The 24442-nt window shown below is 40.7% G+C and overlaps 1 protein-coding gene across 5 annotated transcripts in view; it reads right to left on the reverse strand.

Moving 5' to 3' along the window:
* The window catches only part of GTF2F2 (general transcription factor IIF subunit 2), a 134517-nt gene that overhangs the window by 17002 nt on the left and 93073 nt on the right, over positions 1-24442 (reverse strand). For all 5 annotated transcript variants that reach the window (XM_037894320.2, XM_037894334.2, XM_027821241.3 and 2 more), the window contains one exon: positions 15065-15164. In XM_037894320.2, the coding sequence (XP_037750248.1) occupies positions 15065-15164 (100 nt within the window). The remainder of the gene's footprint in view (positions 1-15064; positions 15165-24442) is intronic.

Below are 24442 nucleotides of genomic sequence, written 5' to 3' on the forward strand. Positions count from 1 at the left end.
GACTTCTTAATTTCCTGGGGGTGGGGCTCAGGAGAAGGTGGGTATACTGAGCACCTAACTTCTTCCCATTGAGCTCTCTCTCTCAGGCTCACTTCCCAAATTACTATTGTTGTGCTTTAGCTCAACCGAACATTATGCACTTGATGCAGAGACACTTGTTGTTAGGCAGGTCAGACTTTTAAAATGTATTTCATTGTGTAACCATAACAGTCCCTTCTGGTCTTAAAACTCTATGAATCTGCTACATCCTATCTGAGCCTGATAATCTTATTGTCATGTATACCTATATAATCTATATCACAGGAGCACCAGAAGATGCTTGTCATGAATGGAGTTCCACTGTGTTAGGTGCTGGACCCACACTTAGAAAGACAGGTTCCACCCCGAGGAACAGTGAAATTTTTGTTTGTTTTTTCTGTAGTGACCACCTATGATTAGTATTCTCTGGAAAGGGCTCTTTTATCATATAAGTTGAGATAGTATCAAAGGAGATGATGGCTGTCACATAAATAATGGTCTTCTGAGAGTAAGTAAGCCATGACGTGAAGCCACACTATTTTAAAAGATAAAGACATTGATCTCGTGACAATGTTCTATTAGTGATTTTATTTGTATTTTGACATAAATTCATGCATTTGGTCTGCTGGAGATTGTTGCTGTAGAGTGGCAATTGCTCACCGTCCTATTACTTGATAGGTAAAAAGACCTATCATGGTTTCCTTAACTCTAGCCATAAAGTGGAAAGGAGAGCTTTTGGTTTTCTTTTTTTAAATCTTCATATGTTATCAGCCAATTCTGTTCTCCGTTACACCAGTGCAGGTCTGGAATAACGAGATTGGCTTCCACAGAGTTATTCCAGATTGGCACGTTTGTAAGTAAGAGCAGACTTTGGCCCTCTGCAACTAATCGCTTTTTGGTGTTTCTGAAGTGTCCGTTATTATTGTGGTACCTAAGTGCTGTAATAATACTTTGTGTATATAACACTTCCCATCTGAAGATCTCAAATAGCTTTATAAACATTGATGAATAACATCCCTATAATTAATAGTAATAATAAATATATGAAATAAGGAAGAATCATCCTCATTTTACATGGGGGGAAACCAAGATAGAGAGATTCACTGGCTTGCCCAAAGTTAGTGTTGCGTTGTACCCTGTAGTGACAACATAACATGGAGGGGGGAGAAAGAAACAGAAGAGGGAGGAATCAAACATATCTTTAAATATCAGTTTAATTTACTATGGGACTACAAACAATATTAAGCTCCTGGTGGAAATTGCTGTTTCTCAGCTTTGATTTCTGCCAGAATCCTTCCCTTTGGTTGTTTCATGCTCAAGTACAGGAATCAATTGTACTGTGGAACTCTTTAAAAACAGCCTTGAATAAAAACTTCCTCTACTGAAATTTATAGTGTCTTTCTGGCCATACTTTCTGCAAAATATTAGTTTAATTCGCTTATCCACTTATAAATTCAGGAAGTGGGCTCAAAGATGAATGAGAATTGGTTCCTCTGGGCAACAAGAATCTTCTTCATTAATTCAAAACAAACAAAACAAAACAAAAATGTCAAATGAACAGTTTTGCTTCGGACAAGGTCAGTCTTTAGGTAGATAGTCTCTACATAAACACGAGTGATCAGTGACATTGGAGCTGAAAAATGTGTTCGTCATTGGTCACTTTTGCCTTTTACCCTATTTACTGCGATATAAATAAAAACGCAGCTGACTGACCCTTCCCTGTCCATTGGCGGGGGCGGGGGGGGGGGGCAGTAATCACCTCTGAAAGCTGCTGTGAAAGTTTACCACGCCAGTTATTAATATTGGTATTACTGTAGTGCCCAGAGGGACCTCCTAATCCTGTCAATAACTTGTAATTATTTCCTAGCATATAGCTGATAAGTAGACTGTTTGGCAAGAACAGGAAAATGAATGGGACTTCTTTTATAAGAGAGTAATAACTCTGTGTTGAGGGACTCAAGGACTGGCACTGTCCTCTATTAGGAGAGGGGTTTTTCCAGCAAAAGTAGCCACAGCAGAATCAACTTTGAGAAAGGCAGCTCACTTCTTGCTTTCTCAAACAGCACCTTGCTAATCTTGGAGGAATCAACTAGGAGGCTGAAATGAAAATTGGTATAATCAATTAACTTCTGACAGCAGGATGCAGTGGGATAGCAGCACTAAATTATAACTTAACGTGTATGAAAAGCGCCTCTAGCTCTCTTGAGGGATGCAATTCAGTGATGTTCCATCATAAGATAGGCAAGTCCTTCAAGAGCAAAATGCCTCAATTGATAAGGAACTGTCTCTTGAAGGGAGTCCTCATGGAAATCAGGTCCATGTGGCATTTAACAATAGGGGAAAATGTAGAGTAGTAGTAGAGGCCCAGGCCATTAGCCTATAAATATATCTGAAGTGAGTTTTTATATGATACACCCATAATATATAAGATATCATAAGAAGAGACACAGGAACTGGGAACAACATAAATTTAACAGGTGGACGCAAAGAGGTTTTAAGTGTAAACACTTTCTGAACCTAAAGCTTGGCAGGAGCAGAGGAGGGATTATCCGGTCATGCTATGGCTGCCACAAAGGCCTCTGATATCAGAAAAGCCAGGTCCAGTAGGAAGGAGAAAGGAAGAATAATAGCTTCAACTGTGGCTCCTTTAAAGTCCTGAGGTCGTACATAATAGAAATAAGAGACAGACTTGTTGAAAGTCTCCAGGTAAGGATAAAATGGGGTAAAAAACAAGCATGATGTCATGGTTAGGGTGACCAGATGTCCTGATTTTATAGGGTCAGTCCCAATATTTGGGGCTTTGTCTTATGTAGAGTCCTATTACCCTCTACCCCCATCCTGATTTTTCACACTTGCTGTCTGGTCACCCTAGTCATGGTAGGGGTTTACTACAGACCACCAAACCAGGAAGAAGAGGTGGATGAGACTTTTTTTAAACAACTAACAAAATCATCCAATGCACAGGACTTGGTGGTGATGGGGGACTTCAGCTACCCAGACATCTGTTGGGAAAACAACACAGCAGGGCACAGATTATCCAACAAGTTATTGGAATGTATTGGAGACAATTTTTTATTTCAGAAGGTGGAGAAAGCTACTAGGGGGGAGGCTGTTCTAGATTTGATTTTGACAAATAGGGAGGAACTGGTTGAGAATCTGAAAGTGGAAGGCAACTTGGGTGAAAGTGATCATGAAATGGTAGAGTTCATGACTCTAAGGAATGGTAGGAGGGAGAACAGCACAATAAAGGCAATGGATTTCAAGAAGGCAGACTTCAACAAACTCAGGGAGTTGGTAGGTAAAATCCCATGGGAAGCAAGTCTAAGGGGAAAAACAATTGAAGACTGTTGGAAGTTTTTCGAAGAGACATTATTAAGGGCACAAGAGCAAACTATCCCACTGCATAGGAAAGATAGGAAGTATGGCAAGAGACCACCTTGGCTTAACCAGGAGATCTTCAATGATCTAAAACTCAAAAAAGAGTCCTACAAAAAGCGGAAATTACAAAGGATGAATATAAACAAACAACACAAATATGTAGGGACAAAATTAGAAAGGCCAAGGCACAAAACGAGATCAAACTAGCTAGGGACATAAAGGGTAACAAGCAAACAGTCTACAAATACATTAGAAGCAAGAGGAAGACCAAGAACAGAGTTGGCCCGTTACTCAATGAGGGGGGAAAGGCAATAACAGAAAATGTGGAAATGGCAGAGGTGCTTAATGACTTCTTTGTTTCGGTTTTCACCAAGAAGATTGGTGGCGATTGGACATCTAACATAGTGAATGCCAGTGAAAATGAGGTAGGATCAGAGTCTAAAATAGGAAAAGAACAAGTCAAAAATTACTTAGACAAGTTAGAGGTCTTCAAATCACCAGGCCCTGATCAAATGCATCTTAGAATACTCAAGGAGCTGACTGAGGAGATATCTGAGCCATTAGCAATTACCTTTGAAAAGTCATGAAGACGGGAGACATTCCAGAAAACTGGAAAATGGCAAATATAGTGCCCATCTATAAAAAGGGAAATAAGGACAACCTGGGGAATTACAGACCAGCCAGCTTAACTTCTGTACCCGGAAAGATAATGGAGCAAATAATTAAGAAATCAATTTGCAAACACCTAGAAGATAATGAGGTGATAAGTAACCGTCAGTATGGATTTGTCAAGAACAAATCATGACAAACCAACCTTATACCCTGTCAAAGAAAGCTAACAAGCCTTGTGAATAGGGGGGAAAGCAGTAGATGTGGTATATCTTGACTATAGTAAGGCTTTTGATACTGTCTCGCACGACCTTCTCATAAACAAACTAGGGAAATACAACCTAGATGGAGCTACTATAAGGTGAGTGCATAACTGGTTGGAAAATCGTTCCCAGAGAGTAGTTATCAGTGGTCCACAGTCATGCTGAAAGGGAATGATAAGTGGGGTCTCGCAGGGATCAGTTCTGGGTCCGGTTCTGTTCAATATCTTCATCAATGATTTAAATAATGGCATAGAGAGTACACTTATAAAGTTTGCGGACGATATCAAGCTGGGAGGGGTTGCAAGTGCTTTGGAGGTTAGGATTAAAATTCAAAATGATCTGGACAAACTGGAGAAATGGTATGAAGTAAACAGGATGAAATTCAATAAGGACAAATGCAAAGTACTCTACTTAGGAAGGAACAATCAGCTGCACACATACAAAATGGGAAATGACCGACTCGGAAGGAGTACTGCAGAAAGGGATCTGGGGGTCATAGTGGATCCACAAGCTAAATATGAGTCAACAGTGTAACACTATTGCAAAAAAGCAAACATCATTCTGGGATGTATTAGCAGGAGTATTGTAAGCAAGACACAAGTAGTAATTCTTCCGCTCTACTCTGCGATAATTAGACCTCAACTGGAGTACTGTGTTCAGTTCTGGGAACCACATTTCAGGAAAGATGTGGAGAAATTGGAGAAAGTCCAGAGAAGAGCAACAAAAATGATTAAAGGTCTAGCAAACATCATCTATGAGGGCAGACTGAAAAAATTGGATTCGCTTAGTCTAGAGAAGAGAAGACTGAGAGGGGACATGATAACAGTTTTCAAGTACATAAAAGGTTGTTACAAGGAGGAGGGAGAAAAATGGTTCTTCTTAACCTCTGAGGACAGGACAAGAAGCAATGGGTTTAAATTGCAGAAAGGGTGGTTTAGGTTGGACATTAGGAAAAACTTCCTGTCAGAGTGGTTAAGCACTGGAATAAATTGCCTTGGTAGGTTGTGGAATCTCCATTATTGGGGATTTTTAAGAGCAGGTTGGACAAACACCTGTCAGGGATGGTCTAGATAACACTTAGTCCTGCCTTGAGTGCAGGGGACTGGACTAGATGACCTCTCAAGGTCCCTTCCAGTTCTATGATTCTGTGATAATCTGATCTCTCTTCAATGGCAAAAGTCCATTATCTTTTGCCTGCTCTTGAATCCGGTGACTTCAATAACTCAAAAATATAATTGCTGAGAATTTGGGCATGAAAGATGGAGAGAGCCTGTCACGGCAGGTTGCATGATTTTTCCAGAAGAGTACCACTGACTTGATTTCCTCTAATCCTTTTAGGAATTTTCTGTTCCTATCAATCACTCAAGAACCAAACCAAAAAACACCCTGAGGTGGAAGGTCAAACTAAAGTGTGAGAAAAAACAGTCTCAGGGATTTTTTGAAGCCAAAATATGAGCTAAATCCTCATGCCGTTCATTTTGCGCAAGGCAGAAAATAATTGGAAAAGCTAATGGCACTCTCAAGACAACCTATGAAGATGCTCAACAATTCTGCAGCATCTGTACAAGTGAGATTTGGAGAAAACTTGTTTAGAAACTGATCATCTTCACTTGGAGAAACAACCTGTTAAAATTTTAATACTGTCAAGCAAAAATTCTTACTCTCTAAAATGGACACTTTCTACACAGAGGAGGAAAGCAACTGATCTTGCACTACATTATTATGAGGAGATCCTCAAAGCAATCCCCACTGCTGTTAGCCTTTTATGGGACTATTTTATCGGAGAGTCTCAAATACTGCAATATCTAATTTTTTCCCCCAAGAAAATGTTATGGAACAGTATGCGTTTTGTTTTTTAACTGAGCTGAACTACAGCTATTTTATTATCTGCTAAATGTCAATGGACAACACTTCTGTTTCTCTGCTATCTTGCAAATTTACAGGCTAATTAATTTCTTCCCATTGGGAGCTTTCATTTTGCATTCTCTTGATTATCTAAACCAGAGAAGAGTGCTCTCTATAAAAATGCAGCTTGAGTACTTCAGAATTCATAAGTCATTAATCCATACCACAATTCACACACAAAAGTGATTATCGCTCCTCACTTCTTAGCAAAGATTACATACTTGAGCACTCGAGGAGTGCGGTCTTGTATTGTTAAAATTTCATTATTTTGTTGGAAACATTCAGTTATTTTCAATCGGTATCTCAGTCATATTAATTAGCGATGCTCCAAAGTAGCTCAAAGCTTCAGCAGCAGCTGCCACTGCAGTGTCGGAGCACCGAAAGCGGTGTGAATACTGCTATTTTTAAAAAATATGGCACTGCTGCAGCATTCTCTCCACAGTTGTGAGGACTGACAGGACAGTTCATATAAAGTTACAATGCCTCACTTTAACTTGATTCATCTTTTGTAACAAGATACATCGTGCAACAGATCCAAAACAGTTTGTGTGTGTAACGTGATATACATATACGCTGTATAACAGGGGTGGGAAAACTTTTTGGCTTGAGGGCCACACTGGGGTTCCAAAACTGTATGGAGTGCCGGGTAGGGAAGGCTGTGCCTCCCCAAACCCTAACCCTATCTGCCCCGCTCAGAACCTCTGACCCATTCAACCCACCCTGCTCCTTGTCCCCTGACCATCCTCTCCTAAGACCCCCTACCCCTAACCGCCCCCCCCCCCGGGATCCCACCCCCTATGCAACCCCCCCTATTCCCTGATTGCCCCGACCCCTATCCACACCTCCACCCCTTGACAGGCCCCCCTCTAAAGCCTCTTTCAGAATGTGGCCCTGTGAACATGGGCGGAGGACTCAGGAGGAGCAGGTGCAGCCGGAGAGAAGCGGCGGTTTCCCCTTCAAAGCGCCGCTTCTCTCCGGCCGGCTGTGCGGCCATCCGGTGCTCCTCCTGAGTCCTCCGCCTGTGTTCGCCGCGTTCTCACCACCCACACGGCCTGTCTGCTCCCCTGTGGCTGCAGGTGAGCCTCCCTTCCTGCTCTCCCCTGCCCCTGCAGTGCAGCCCCCTCCCGTGCTGGCGGCACGGCGAGCTGAGGCTGCAGGGGAGCAGGGACAGCAGGGGAGGGCCGGGGGCTAGCTTCCCTGGCCTGGAGCTCAAGGGCTGGCAGGATGGTCCCGCGGGCTGGATGTGGGCTGCGGGCCATAGTTTGCCCACCTCTTCTATATAAACTACATTAATATTTTCTTAAATTTAAAAAGCTAAAATATTAAAATAAGAACATAAGAATGGCCATACTGGGTCAGACCAAAGGTTCATCCAGCCCAGCATCCTGTCTACCAACAGTGGCCAATGCCAGGTGCCCCAGAGGGAGTGAACCTAACAGGTAATGATCAAGTGATCTCTCTCCTGCCATCCATCTTCACCCTCTGACAAACAGAGGCTAGGGACACCATTCCTTACCCACCCTGGGTAATAGCCATTAATGGACTTAACCTCCATGAATTTATCCAGTTCTCTTTTAAACCCTTTTATAGTTCTAGCCTTCACAACCTCCTCAGGCAAGGAGTTCCACAGGTTGACTGTGCGCTGAGTGAAGAAGAACTTCCTTTTATTTGTTTTAAACCTGCTGCCCATTAATTTCATTTGGTGCCCCTAGTTCTTTTATGGGAACAGGTAAATAACTTTTCCTTATTCACTTCCTCCACACCACTCATGATTTTATATACCTCTGTCATATCCCCCCCTTAGTCTCCTCTTTTCCAAGCTGAAAAGTCCTAACCTCTTTAATCTCTCCTCATATGGGACTTGTTCCAAACCCCTAATCATTTTAGTTGCCCTTTTCTGAACCTTTTCTAATGCCAGTGTATCGTTTTTGAGATGAGGGGACCACATCTGTACGCAGTACTCAAGATGTGGGCATACCACGGATTTATATAAGGGCAATAAGATATTCTCCCTCTTATTCTCTATCCCTTTTTTAATTATTTCTAACATTCCATTTGCTTTTTTGACTGTTGGTGCACACTTCGTGGACATCTTCAGAGAACTATCCACGAAGACTCCAAGATCTTTCTCTTGATTAGCTGTAGCTAAATTAGCCCCAAGTATATATATTTGGATACCATAGGGGTGTAGTTTTGGGATGGGCTGGTAAGCACTGAAGTTGCTGTTTCATCCCCTGCAATCCTTTATACAAGATCAATTTTTCTTTGTTTACCTTCACAGTGTGTCACTAGACTTACTGGAAGGTTGCCAAGATGCCCTATTTGAAGGCGTCATTAATACAAACATGTATTATATTTCTTCAGCAGATGGTTAATACAAAGATGATGAAAAAGATGTGTTAGGTGAAAGTAAAAAGTTTTCTCTAAAAAAACATTTGAAAGAAGGTTTAAAAGGTTCTATATTCTTTTCAAAACTCTTTTTTTTAAAATAAAGAACTATTCTGTAGTCAGTGAAACACCCCTACAATTATCATTTCATCCTGCAAAGAAGCTACTCTAGCGAACAAATAAACGCAATTAATTTAACAGTGAAATTCACAGTCCAACTCAAAATGGCTCTCTTGGTCTGCCTGGTATTCTGAAGTTCAACCAAATGTGCATTTGCTGAAGAGATTCCATGCTGCGTGTTGAAGTAAGGTCTTGTCTACACTCTAAAATTGTTCTACTTTTTCAGCAACAGCAGGAGCATCAGTGTAAGACATGGTACTTGCGACTTCTGGTGTTTCAATCATGTAGTCTAGCCAGGCTGTGAGCAGGGTTACATGGCAGGGTGGTAAAAATCTATGAGATCAGCCTATATTTAGTACTCTCACTGTTAGTACAGTGGAGTTGTACCAATACTATACCACAGGTGGGAGAGTTTCAGACATTCTCAGTGTAAATGCAGCCAAAATGAATCAGGTTGAGTCAAGCTGGAGGAGTTCTGTGGACATGCATAAGCAGAAAAATGGAAGTGGTAGGCTTTGTGCAGAGAGACTGGGAAAATTATAGGGTTGGACTGGGTAAGCAAGGTCCATGCCAACAAAGGACAGAAAAGAGGTATCCATGGGAGACAGCAGCAGCAAATAGGAGCAGTCACAGGGGAAGAGAGGCTAGTGACAGGCAGGGCTTGCAGCTGATTTGAAAGCGGAGAGAGAAGCTACTAAAGGAAAGGAACTGACAGGTGAGGGAAGAGAGTGGTAAACAGTGATGGATGCTGGAAATGGGGAGTGATGGCAGTACAAGGGGAAGCAATGGTCTTAGAAAGATGGTGAAGGGCTTTGGGGGCCCAAGTCTTTCAGCCTGACTGGAAGTTCTCCAGTACCTGAGGGCCAGGGGATGTCTATGTATGTGGGACAGGTGTCTGGGACTGGTAATAATATGGATGAATACCCTTTAAAGAAAAAACACTATTTACTGCTAAGGTTCTCTACATACAATTTAATTCCCCATCACTATATTTTGTACTGTAAAGTGCTATTTTCCCACTTGTGTTTATAAGCGCTTGAAATTAATGTGGTCTGTTAGTCTGCAGAGACACCTAAAGGGAGCACAAATCCCTAAAATATTGTCTGAAGCTTACATAAATAGTGAGTACTTCAGAAAATTTCTCAACAAGGAAATGGGGATAGTTATTAAACCAACATCAAGATGTTTAGAGCTAGATGGTGAATAGACCTGTATTTGGAGGGGGAAAGGGACAAGATATTTTCCCACCACTTTGCTCAGTGACACTAGCCACTCTAAGTAGGAGAGGGAATGAGAGTGGATTGGGCTCTTATTGTGGGAAGAGCATGCAGCACCTTTTGAAAGGATGTATCTAGGACTGCCACAGCCCATGCTACAACATCAGAGACAATGCCTCTGAAATGCCCTCCCTATGTTTTTAATTTAGTGCCCATCATCATAGTTTCTAAGGGCTGAACAAAATTAAGACACCCCAAACCAAGAGCTTTTCATTCCGTTTCTATGAGGGAAACAAATGTCTCGGGACCCCACCACTGCAGGCAATAACTTACATGCTACAATCTCACTCTTAGGGCTCAGGCCTCGCAAAATTATATTAATCTTAAAGTCAGTCAGATTTCAGGCTTGACTTATTGACCAATATTGCTGCAAAAGCATCTGACAAACTATATAAGTCTTGTTGCTAACGAGGCCATGGTGAGCTCCATACAGAGCAATATCTTCAGGATTCAATTTAAGACTTCAAGAGACTTGGGAAAATGAAAATAAATACTATTTGACCATGATTTGATAATACATTCCTCCATATATTAGGTGTTTATCACTCTTGTTGTGGTACAAATGGCTGAAGATGATTAGGTAAAGTTAATTATTTTGCACTGCACGCTAAAGTAATAACTTTTTAAAAAATTAACTCAGAGGTGGTCTTATTGACTGTATTATCACCTAACAGATATTATTCTGTTTATTTGCATTGTTAAAACAGACAAACTGAAAGTGATGTAGACACAGTTAGCGGAGCCTAGAGAGCTTTGTTAGCATATGATAAAAGACAGTAAAGCAACAGAAGTCTCACAGCCGTGAGAACATTGTTATAACACTACAGGCAAGCATGGCATTTATAAATATATAAGGAGAAATTCCCTTCCCCAAAGAACTAAAACTCTAAGTCACAATTACCAGTTACATGATAAATTTTATAATTTACAATATTCTAGTGAGAAGGCAGGGTTTAATTTCATTTTGGGAGAGAAAGAATCTCTCCCCCTCCATTCTCGTACTGATGGATGAGGGATGTCATTCAAAAAAATGAAGAAAAGAGATTGCAGATATCACTTCCCCCGCCCACTTCTAGTTCTTCTTCCTACCCTTCCCTTTTGTACCTCCCATCATGGGGTAGGGGAGGGCGAAGAGGTGGAGTTATACTCATGTCCCACTTATTATGCACCTTCCCGTCAGTAGCTCCACGCCTTTCATTTGTACTACTGTTCCTTTCATTTTTACCCTTCTTGGGACTCACCCTCTTCCATGGTAGATGATTGTCCTTCTTCCCCCTTCCCACATTAGTTCATATTTTCCTTTTTCTTTCCTCTCCTCTGATAATTGCTGCCCTTATTAGAGCGGTGTGGTATAACTGAGACTATTGGGATGAGCTTAAGAAAATAATTTCAGCCTGAAAAGGTCAGGAAAAATCTAATTGTGAGATTTTAAAAGAGCGTGGAATGATCTTTTAAGAGAAATGGGAGAAGACTCACCATTTGGGACATCTAAACCTAGATTCAGCAGACTGGAGAAGTTACTGAAGAAAACAATCCTGCACTGGCATTTGGGGGTGGGAAATGAAGGAGGGATGATATGATGCACGTGATCTATTTCAATAGGCTTTTTCCATCAAAAGTTCTACAACCAACCATACTGGATACGTATGTCTTCTGGATGTTTATATCAACATGACCAGCTGTGCAAACTGCTGACAATGTTACAATTTGGGTACTCCCATATTACAACCATGTACTCATTACGGGTACGCCTACACAGCAACTAGATATGGGCAAGCCAACTCAGACTCATGGGGCTTGGGCTACGGTGCTGTTTCATTGCTGTGTAGACATCTGGGCTTGGGCTGGTGCCTGGGCTCTAGGACGCTGTGAGGTGGGAGGGTCCCAGAGCTCAAGCTTCAGCCCATGGGTGGTGGGTAGGGGAGGCTCTGCCTCTCCAAACAGCGGGCGTGGCCCTGCCCACATTCCGCCCCCAGGGCCCCGCCTCCCAGGGTTGCGGTGGTGCCACGTGCTCTCTCTCCTGCTGTGCTGGGGAGGCTGCAGCACCACCGTTATGCGCTCTCTCTCCTGCCACTCCGGGGCTGGGGAGAGAGGGCTGCGGGCACTAGCCAGCCCGAGGCAGGGACCAGCGGTCACGGTGGGGAGGATGTGGGTTCCAGGGACGCAGAAGGGGCAGGGCCTCGGGTGGAAGAGGCGTGAGTCTGGGGGCTAGCCTCCCCCAGCCAGTGGTTCACACACTGCCCATGCTCCAGTCTGAGCCCAGAAGTCTACATAGCAATGAAACAGCACCGCAGTCCAAGCCCCATGAGCCCACGTCAGCTGGCATGGGCCAGACTTGGGTTTTTCTTTGCTGTGTAGACATCCCCTAGGAGATCTAGTAACAGCCTGGGGGGACAACTGTGTAACAAGACTGTTAAAAGTTGTAGTATCAATAGCATCATGACTGTAGTCTATAACTAGACTAAAACTTTAGGGCTTGTCTACACACAAAAGTTACCGCTTTAATTATAGTGATATAGTCAAAGTAGTATAACTCCCTAATATGGTGTGATGTTATCTTATTAAAATATGACCGTACAGACCATTGCTACAACCACTGTTATATATTTGCAACAAATCTTGTATGAAATGTGGCATGTAAGGTGTCTATGGAAAGGTTATGATTCGCTGAATATAATTATGTTATTTGTATGCATGTATCATTTTTGTATTTGAAGTTATAAGTATTGGCTCTATACCTGTATTTCAAACGTTTGCTCCTGGGGTAATGCCCACAAGGTAGTTACCCAGCACATCTCAGAGGGACTATTCAAATTAATTGGCCCATCAAAAGGACACTTAACTCACAATGGACCATGGGAGAAACCCATCCAAACTGAATGGACTTTCCTGTAGATGTTCCATCTGAAGTATAGGTAATGGCTGCCTGCTATGACTAAGCAAAATGAAGCATGGACATGTGACTTGCCCATCTGACTCCACACTCCCATCTTTTACCTGTAATATTCCATTAGCTGTGCTGAGGGCTTTGTTTGAAACAATGGGTTTCCTTCCACATGGAAGAAGCTATAAAAGGCCCTGGAAATCCCTCCATTTTGCCTCTTTCCTGCTCAAACCTCTGAACTATGGACTTATACTAATGGGAGCATTCTAACCAAGGGACTGAGGTCCTTCCAATGATTTGAAAGCACCCAGAGACTTAACAAGCCAGCAGTTTATTCCATCGCTGCTACAAATCTGAACCAAGAACTTTGCAATTATTGTATGTATTTGATTCCTTTAACCAATTTTAACTCTCACCTTTCTTTCTTTTTATAAATAAACCTTTAGATTTTAGATACTTAAGGATTGACATCAGCGTGATTTTTGGGTAAGATCTGAGTTGTATATTGACCTGGGTATGTGGCTGGTCCTTTGGGATCAGAAGAACCTTTTATTTGATGAGACTGGTTGTAAAGAACCACTCATCTTTAAATCCAGTGTTTTTGGGGGTGATACAAGGACTGGAATATCTAAGGAAACTGCTTACCTGACTTCTTGTTAGCCAGTGTGGTGAGAGAGAAGTTTACTGTTGTTGCTGGTTTAGTATATTTATGGAGAAATAACCACCAGTTTGGGGTGTGTCTGCCCTATTTCTCAGGAGTTTGTCCTGAATTTGGTATTCTCACTTGTGACCCACAAAGAAACGGTTACAGTGGTATGGATCCACGTTTACTGCTGTAGCTTATTTCAGTATTGGAAGAGGAATAAGTTATACCAGGATAAGGCACATGCATGCTGGTATAACTGCATCTACACTAAAGAGTTTACCAGTATAACTATTTTGGTAAAAAGTCACACTCCTAACTGAAATACTGGAATGAAATCTGTGCGTAGATCAGTCCTTAGACTATAGCTACTATAAAAGCAGTGTGTGCTGTGAAAGGAATGATGATTTTGTGACCTGTTAGAATAAGTAAGGGTTTGTCTACACTATGGAGATTATAATGGCATAGCTACGCTGCACTAACCGCGTAGTGTAGACGCAGCCTATAGTGACAGAAGAGGGTTTTCCATCACCGTAGGTAATTCACCTCCCTGAGTGGCAGTAGCTAGGTTGACAGAAACATTCTTCCATTGACCCAGCTGCATCTATACCAGGGATTAGGTTGACATAGCTATGCCACAAAGAGGAGTGAGTTTTTCCTACCCAGAGAGATGTGGCTACATCAATCTAAATTTTAAGTGTAGACCAGGTCTTAAATTGGATTGTATTCTACAGTAATGGTTGTGTACCATACATGTTGTCATTTGTTTTATGTAAATAAAATCTTAACCAGAAGTACAAAAGAGCAAATGACTCATACAGTGACTAATTCTTAGTGTGACTTAATTTTAACAACGTTCCTTGCATTCAGCATCTAAGTTGCTTATTATACATGCATACATACAAATTACACAAAAAAGGATCTTTTAAGAAGGAGGGCATTATAGCTTGTATTCATATCAAATGACACTGACCTGCAATGTGGATGTAATATTATTAGAGTAATTGATACAGAGAATATGTACTATGAAGGAATAATGATGCAAAGATTTACCAATTGTTTCCTGTCATTCAGGAAACTCGCTGCAAAGGATTAGAAGTTAAAGATACTTCCTTAGCCTTTCACATCTGCAGAATACATTATTGTTATTATGCATGATGCAAAAGTGGAATGTACAATCTCAGGGTACAGTATTTCTGCCTTTAAGGCCATGAAATTGAATTTCAGACATGACTAAAGATGAGAGGTAATAAAAACAGCAGAAAGAGATTGGGGAAGGAAAAACAGGAAGGAGAGTTCTGCTATGCCTCTGCCATGCAACAAAGGGGAATTAGAATCAGCAGATCTTAGCCACTGGATTGGCGCTGGACTCCAGAGAGAAGGAAGTTATCCAGGAAACAAAACATAGGCAGAATCTTTATACCATAGAAAAAAGGATTTTCAAAAGGCGAAGACTTTCTAAACGGAAAAAAGACACACAAAGCCTGGACCTACAGAGGAGTCACTGCACAGATCAACTATATTCCTGAGAGACTTGTAGTGATTAAGATTAGCAGGGAAAAAGATTAAAGTAACTTACGTTATACTGATGATTAGCCACAGGTTTATAATTGGTTGTTACAGCTTTGTCCAATTGCTGTGATAGTCTTACAGGTTTAGAAGATTCTTCTATCTGTAGCCTTCAATAGAGAAAGAGTATAATTATTAAAAACTTCACAATACATACACTACTACTGAATTTATTCTAAGAATCAACAAAGTATGGACCAACTCTAATCAAAGGTGAATTGCAAAGAAAAGTAGTATTCGTACACTCTGCCCCCTTTTTAATATTTATAATTGTTATTTTTTTTCAAATACATCAAATATACCATAACACCAGATTAATCATAAATCTTTTTATTTTTTAAATCAGGTCTGGTCTATCCTATTTTTGCTCGAGAACTCTATGGACTGCTAGGAAATCTTGGGATTAAGCCATCCAGAAGATATTAAAAACAATTGAGTGGGGATGGTCAGATTTATTAACACATAATTTAACTCAAAAGCATGACAAACTCTTGAGAGAAAAAGTTTTCTTTGTTAAAGATTTAAATCCACACCTCTAGTTCATTCAATGGAAGGCTGTGGAAAACACTCACTTCAGCTATGCAGTCCTCCAAGGAGCCTTCCACCACAACGAGGAAAGAATAGTCTTAATGTCCCTAGTATTTTAAAGATAAATATAAAAACATGCAGAAGAGACTTTTCAGGCCTTCATCTTGCATGACAAAGAAGCAATAAAGAGCACAATTTTTTTTTTTTTGCAAGTCACTTGTAAAAAGCATGAATGCAGGGATACATTTATCCAAGTTTGGAACAACATATGATCAGTCAGCATGCTAAGATATATAACAAAAGTGACCACAAAGCAGTCTCTTAGTCCAAAGTTACTGTACATCAATTTTTGAATGCCTAGTCTAAGGTTCAAATTTACACAATTTTTGCTAATTCCATCACACTAAAAGTAATTTAAGGACAAAGGAATTATTGTGCTGGGCCAGACCCAGCCCTCCATCTTATTCAGTATCACTGGCACAAACAACTGCTTCAAAGGAAGGTGCAAGAAACCCTGCAGTAGAAAGTTATAGGATAACTTGCCCCCAGAGAAAATTTAAATTAATTTCTGCTTGACATCACCACTTAAATAAAACAAAACCTTTCAAGCAGTGAAATAGTTTTTCCGTAAAGGCACACTTTACAGATACAAATATCAATTTTTAATCATACATGATCCAAGTATTGTATAATAGTAAATAGGGCTATCAAGTGATAAAAAAAAATGTATCACGCTTAATCACACTGTTAACCGAAAATAGAATACCATTTATTTAAATATTTTTGGATGTCTTCTACATTTTCAAATATATTGATTTCAATTACAACACAGAATACAAAGTGTACAGTGCTCTCTTTATATTTATTTTTGATTACAAGTATTTGCTCTGTAAAAAAAACCAACAGTAATAGTATTTTTCAATTCACCTAATATAAGTACTGTAGTGCAATCTCTTAATCATGAAAGTTGAACTTACAAATGTAGAATTATGTACAAAAAACCTGTATTCAAAAATAAAACGATGTAAAATTTTAGAGCCTGCAAGTCCACTCAGTCCCACTTCTTGTTAAGCCAATCACTCAGACAAACAAGTTTGTTTACATTTGCAGGAGATAATACTGCCCGGTTCTTGTTTACAATGTCGCTTGACAGTGAGAACAGGCATTCTCATGGCACTGTTGTAGCCGGAATCGCAAGGTTTTACGTGCCAGATGCACTAAAGATTCATATGCCCCTTCATGCTTCAACCCCCATTCCAGGGAACATGCATCCATGCTGATGACAGGTTCTGCTCGATAAGAATCCAAAGCAGTTCGGACAGACACATGTTCATTTTCATCATCTGAGCCAGATGCCACCAACAGAAGGTTGATTTTCTTTTTTGGTGGTTCGGGTTCTGTAGTTTCCGTATTAGAGTGTTGCTCTTTTAAGACTTCTGAAAGCATGCTCCACACTTCATCCCTCTCAGATTTTAGAAGGCACGTCAGAGTCTTAAACCTTGGGTCGAGTGCAGTTGCTATCATTAGAAATCTCACATTGGTACCTTCTTTGTGTTTTGTGAAATCTGTGGTGAAAGTGTTCTTAAAAGGAACAACATGTGCTGGGTCATCATCTGAGACTGCTATAACATGAAATATATGGCAGACTGCGGGTAAAACACAGCAGGGGACATACATTTTTCTCCCAAGGAGTTCAGTCACAAATTTAATTAACATTTTTTTTTAACAAGTGTCATCAGCATGGAAGCATGTCCTCTGGAATGATGGCTGAAGCATGAAGAGGCATACGAATGTTTAGGATATCTGGCATGTAAATACCTTGCAATGCTGGCTACAAAAGTGCCATGCAAAGGCCGGTTCTCACTTTCTGGTGGCATTGTAAATAAGAAGAGGGCAGCATTATCTCCTGTAAATGTAAACAAACTTGTTTGTCTTAGCGATTGGCTGAACAAGAAGTAGGAATGAGTGGACTTGTAGGCTCTAAAGTTTTACATTGTTTTGTTTTTGAGTGCAGTTATGTAACAAAAAAAAATCTACATCTGTAAGTTCCACTTTCACAACAAAGAGATTGCACTACAGTACTTGTATGAGGTGAACTGAAAAATACTATTTCTTATCATTTTTACAGTGCAAATATTTGTAATAAAAAATAATATACACTTTGATTTCAATTACAACACAAAAAGAAAAGGAGTACTTGTGGCACCTTAGAGACTAACCAATTTATTTGAGCATAAGCTTTCGTGAGCTACAGCTCACTTCATCGGATGCATACTGTGGAAAATACAGAAGATGTTCTCATACATACAAACCATGAAAAAATGGGCGTTTACCACTACAAAAGGTTTTCTCTCCCCCCACCCCACTCTCCTGCTGGTAATTACTGTATTTATTTGTTTTGATTTTGTGCTTGAAAGCAAAAGACCAAAAAATGTTATATGCCTTCTAAGCAGTCACTAAACAGATAATTACTGCTTTTGTGGTTCATAAAACTTTTATAGTTCTTTACATTTTTTCCTGGATTTACTTTCATAATTAAAGTTCTGTTACCCTAAAAGAAACAGTTAGAGTAATTACCAGCAGGAGAGTGGGGCAGGGGGAGAGAAAACCTTTTGTAGTGGTAAACACCCATTTTTTCATGGTTTGTATGTATAAGAACATCTTCTGTATTTTCCACAGTATGCATCCGATGAAGTGAGCTGTAGCTCACGAAAGCTTATGCTCAAATAAATTGGTTAGTCTCTAAGGTGCCACAAGTACCCCTTTTCTTTTTGCGAATACAGACTAACACGGCTGTTACTCTGAAACCTGTAATTACAACACAGAATACAATATGTATGAAAATGCAGAAAAACTTCCAAAATATTTAATACATTTCAATTGGTATTTTATTGTTTAGCCGTGCAATTAAAATGCAGTTCATCGCAATTAATTTTTTTACTCACGATTAATTTTTTTGAGTTAATGCGTGAGTTAACTGCGATTAATTGGCAGCCCTAAAAGTAAGTGAACAATGACGGCTGTTTGGTACTGAAGAAAAAACGTTGACACTAAGGCAACACAAAATACAATATAAAAAATCATGAGATTAAAAACGTCAAAGTTCTCTGATCTCTTTAGTTCTGCTTGTTCCTATCCATGCACTTGTATCTTTTCAAACTATATTTTACATTTGAAAACCACTGTGTCAGATATATACGATTAAATCCAACATAGACTTTTACAGTTTACTTTGACAATGGGAGAATCTGCTCTTTTTGTCTCTAATAGAAAAATAAATTATAATGACAGAAACAATGTGTTTATTTTAGAGAATTTCAGAAGGAAAATAAGTTAAGATCTATTATATACAGCTGCTGGAGATTCAATAATCATCCTTCAAATCTAGCATCTCTGAGCACCGGGTCGCAGTCAGATTTTCTTCTACAGAGATATATATTCCACTTCCTTTGGGATTTTTGTAAATTATTTGTTTAACAGTTTCAGGGTGTCTTAAAAATACATCTGCCTTGTACTCTAAACTCGAGTTAAGTATGCCAACATTCCTAATTAAAGCCAACCCTGAACAAAACATAGTTTAAAACACCTTCACTACATAAGTATTAGCCAATTTTTCTTCCAACTGTCTGGGAGTAGTTTTCCCCCGGGTTTAATTTAATTCTTGCCCATTGCCCCCAGCTCCTGTTCTTTCAAATGAAAGCAGCATTTTTTTATTTTAAAAGTTTCTTTTGTCTTCTGGTCTAATCAGTTACTGTTACATATTATTGATTTGGTTACCAAAGCACTCTCAAGTGCATAGACTGATTTTTGCAGAAGGGATGAGGAGGACAAAACAGTGAAAGTAAATTTGGATGTCTTCTCCCCAGCTCCAGTGGACATCATGACCCAAATTCTGCCCTGTTCTCAGTTTCATGTAACCCTTACGTGAGTGAGGTTAAACACGGTGAAATTCAGGACATTATATGTCAGTCTCTCTTCCCCTTTTCCTCTCATTTGGCAATGTGGGTCTTTGAGTCTTCCCCATGCCCGATTTTTTCCCTTGATTCACTTGTCTACTACAAGGCCCCTCTTTTAGGCAATCCTCCTCCTAGAAAAGGAGGACAAGAGACAGTTCCTGACAAAATCGCTCAGTGCTGTTCCTTGTCTTTGCCAAAGCGGTTTCTAGAGATGAAGTAGGTATTGTGTGCTAAATTCGCATTTCTCAGGAAATACGTGACTACAGCTTAGGCTTGAATTCAGATGCTCTGACATTAGGCCACTAGAACAACCTCCTCAAGGCCATTTCAGTGTCTTTACTTTTCTCTTTCTGGTCATTTTAAATTTCCCTCTTGTTCCCATCATCCCTTCACACCACCACACAGCACCCTTGCAATAGTGGAGGATTGTACCTATGCTGCTGAACATAACACATCCCCAGTAGCATTGCCAAGATACAATGTGTACTATGGGCAAATACTGAGATATGGTCTCCTCTTTAGGATTACCCACATGAACAATTTAATAACACTTAGTAAATACTCATCTAATTATTTACGTTTCTAAAGCACTGTATTGATGTTAGCTAATAATCATAGACGATTAGGGTTGGAAGAGATCTCAGGAGGTCATCTAGTCCAACCCCCTGCTCAAAGCAGGACCAACCCCAAATAAGTCATCCCAGACAGGGCTTTGTCAAGCCGGGCCTTAATAACCTTTAAGGATGGAGATTCCACAGCCTCCCTAGGTAACGCATTCCAGTGCTCCACCACCTTCCTAGTGAAATAGTGTTTCCTAATATGCAACCTAAACCTCCCCCACTGCAACTTAAGACCATGGCTCCTTGTTCTGTCATCTGCCACCACAGAGAACTGCGTAGCTCCATCCTCTTTGGAACCCTCCTTCAGGTAGTTGAAGGTTGCTATCAAAACCCCCCTCACTCTTCCCTTCTGCAGACTAAACAAGCCCAGTTCCCTCAGCCTCTCCTCGTAAGTAATGTGCCCCAGCCCCCTGATCATTTTCGTTGCCTTCCGCTGGACTCTCTCCAATTTGTCCACATCCTTTCTGTAGTGGGGGGGCCCAAAACTGGACACAATACTCCAGATATGGCCTCAGCAGGGCCGAATAGAGGGGAATAATCACTTCCCTCAATCTGCTGGCAATGCTCCTACTAATGCTGCCCAATATGCCGTTAGCCTTCTTGCCAACAAGGACACATTGCTGACTCATATCCAGCTTCTCGTCCACTGTAATCCCCAGGTCCTTTTCTGCAGAACCGCTGCTTCGCCAGTCGGTCCCCAGCCTGTAGCGGTGCATGGGATTCTTCTGTCCTAAGTACAGGACTCTGCACGTGCCCTTGTTGAACCTCATCACATTTCTTTTGGCCCAATCCTCCAATTTGTCTAGGTCCCTCTGTATCCTATCCCTACCCTCCAGCATATCTACCTCTCCCTCCAGCTTAGTGTCATCGCAAACTTGCTGAGGGTGTAATCCATCCCATCATACAGATCATTAATGAAGATGTTGAACAAAACCAGACCCAGGACAGACCCCTGGGGCACTCCGCTTGATGCCGGCTGTCAACTAGACATGGAACCGTTGATCATTATCCATTGAGCCTGGTGATCTAGCCAGCTTTCTATCCACGTTACAGTCCATTCATCCAATCCATACTTTTTTAACTTGCTGGCAAGAATACTGTGAGAGACCATATCAAAAGCTTTGCTAAAGTCAAGATATAGCACATCCACCACTTTTTCCGTATCCACAGAGCCACTTATCTCATCATAGAAGGCAATTAGGTTGGTCAGGCATGACTTGCCCTTGGTGAATCCATGTTGACTGTTCCTGATCACCTTCCTCTCCTCCAGATGCTTCAAAATGGATTCCTTGAGGACCTGCTCCATGATTTTTCCAGGGACTGAGGTGAGGCTATAGTTCCCCAGATTCTCCTTCTTCCCTTTTTTAAATATGGGCACTATATTTGCCTTTTTCCAATCATCTGAGTTTTCAGAGATAATAGCCAACAGCTCTGCAACCACATCAGCCAACTCCCTCAGCATCCTCGGATAAATTAGATCCAGACCCATGGACTTGCGCATGTCCAGCTTGTGCATGCCTAACAACAATGCAGGGAAGTTTCCCCATATTACAGATATGGAAACAGAGGCAAAGAAGTTAAATAACTTGCCCAGAACTGGATACTGAGTCTCTGGCAAAGCCAGGACTAGAACTCATTGGTTCCTTGCTTCTAACCCTGTGTTCAAGTCCACTAGATTTCACTGCTATTGTGGTAATAGGCCAAATGTAAACCAATGCCTTTCCATTCTGCACATTCCTTCCTACCAACAATTCCCCATTACAGTACATTTATCAGTTAAATATATTTGTCTATAGCTATATTAAAATCAATCTGAATACCTCCATCTTCTTCTAGGGTTAGTGGGAACTGAGGGCACTTAGCATTTTGCAGGATCAAACCCTGCATACTGATACGTGACTTCAATACTGAAATACTCACTATGGCTTTTCAACACCTCCAGCCGCTGCACTGAGAGAAAAACAGCCATGGAATATTAAATCTTCTGCACAGATGAATATAATCTTGATAAAATAACACTACTTTCAAAATAAAACTGAAAGTATGGGTTTGAACACCTCATAATACACGGGGAATAGCCTTATGGTTGTTATGCCAAAATTGCTGCTGCTCAATTAGTCAGAAATTTTGACCATAGTTAATGCAATCAAGAGATCCGCAAGCACAGTACCTGTTATGGATTGGAGACCATTTAAGGCCAAAGAAGAGCACTTCCATGTTTTAACATTTTAATTAAAATTATATTAAAATGCACAAACTCTTACTCTCCATTTCAGTGAAGCTTCTAAAAATTAACCTACTTTGCATACAAGCAAGACAGTAATTTCTTACATTTACATTTCTTAAAAACAGTTGCCATGCAGTCTAGTATTTTTATGTTAACACTAGAGCAGTGGTATTTTCCAGAATACCTACGTCTGCCGTCTTCAAAGAGTGACAGGCCTTGTGGGATCTTTGTTTTGACTAAATATATGTCTGTAATTGTTACGTTTTGAGGGCCACATTTCAATACTAAGCAAAAGAAAAGCAGTCATGAATGTAATGTGAAGCCCCCGCCCCCAACACAGAGTATTTGTAAGGAGAGGTTGAGAAAATTCTTGCCTTTATGCAGAATGAGAGAGAATTCTACCAAATGGAACTTGCAAGCCAAGTCAACCTGTTTGAGCAGATGTTGGCAAGCTCACTTCCAAGATGTACCAACTTCCATTGGCAGCAATTCTCCAGTTGAAATCACTGTATCTGTCACCCACTAAGGTCTAAGAAATATCAATGTGGTAGTTCAATGTTTCTTCTGATTTCTGCACTAAAGGTTCCCTGAGTGTGATCCATGAACCACTGGTGGTCCACAGAAAGCTAGCTCATAACATAGGGGCTAACTTTTCTTCCTGTTTCCAGCTGCTGAACTGCAGTACAGAAAGCTAAAAATATATCAATTTCCTAAAATCACTCTTTAACATAAGCAATTACTGCACTTGCCACAAAGATGTTCTGCATTTGTAAGTGGGAGGAATGGTGAGCCATGAGATATTCTTTTTAATATGTGTCCACACTATGAAAATGATGGACAACCTGCTCCTTCCATCTCTTGCCCCATTGGACCATCTTTCCCACTTTTTGTTTTCTTATGTCTTCACACTGTCTTGTAGAATTATGGCATCCAAACACATCTCCAGATGTTTTGAATCACCGGGGGTCCATGTTGGATAACATTCACAATATTTTCCTCTGGTTCTCTGATGCCAGCTGCTCTGTCACTTTGCTCAGAAGCCCCAGAACGTGCAGTTACAAACAGCTGAGAAGCATGATAGATACAAACCCACTAATATTGTTCCAGTAGTTGACAGAACTTTGCAGTGTGGATGAACTAAACCATGTTTGGCCCATAATAGTGTAAAAGCAGTTCTATGGAATAACTCTTCCCAACATATTTATAAACTCCAGTGCATTACTCTGAGATAATTCTGCATAAAAAAATTTAAAAAATTCTGCACACAATATTTTAAAATTTTGCATATTTTATTTGTCTAAATAATGCAATATAATCATATTGGGTTTAAGTATTTTGGTAATTTATTTAAACTATAATACAGTGGATGGAGAATGGGTGTGGGGAGCACTGGAGAAAATCCCCAAATCCCCTTTCCTAATACTAATGTAGCTAGGTTTGACCCTTTACTTCTAGTTATTAGTAACCTAATATATGCATCTATATGCTCAGTGTTACATCATAGGCAACTGAAGAGCAAGTGACGGCTGGGAAATCAAACTCACAATTTATATTGGCTACTGACTATCTCCAGAAAGGTCAGTAGCAAACAATTCATGGAGCACAGTTTGATAGGAAATTTTTCAGTCCAAAAATTTAGACCAGTTCTAATCACTATAAGCATTTATAAGGCCATACTGTCTTTTATACCACTCTGGCCATGTAAGGGAGCCTTAAAACCTTTACACCTGTTTTATACTCCTGGGGGAATTCACAGAGAGAATGGGAACAACTCACTAAGCAGGCAGACTGCTACATTCTGCTCTGCCTGAGGGGACAAAGCCTGCCCCATGCCTACCTACTCAGAAATACCCCAAAGCCCTGCCCCTCCCTGCCGAGAATGCTGCAATAGCAAGCGAGAGGGAGAGTGTGTCTCCATCTCTCACAGGCACGACTGCCCAGCCCCACCTCCCCCAGCAGTGATTTACATCTCTACCAGCTGGTTCAGGTGCCTAAACTGACCTGCCTGCGCTGCTGGGGAGAGGCAAGTGACAGCTATTGCGGCTTCCCTTTGCTTC

Source organism: Chelonia mydas, chromosome 1 (assembly GCF_015237465.2).
Source record: "Chelonia mydas isolate rCheMyd1 chromosome 1, rCheMyd1.pri.v2, whole genome shotgun sequence".
In the NCBI taxonomy this organism is placed as follows: domain Eukaryota; kingdom Metazoa; phylum Chordata; order Testudines; family Cheloniidae; genus Chelonia; species Chelonia mydas.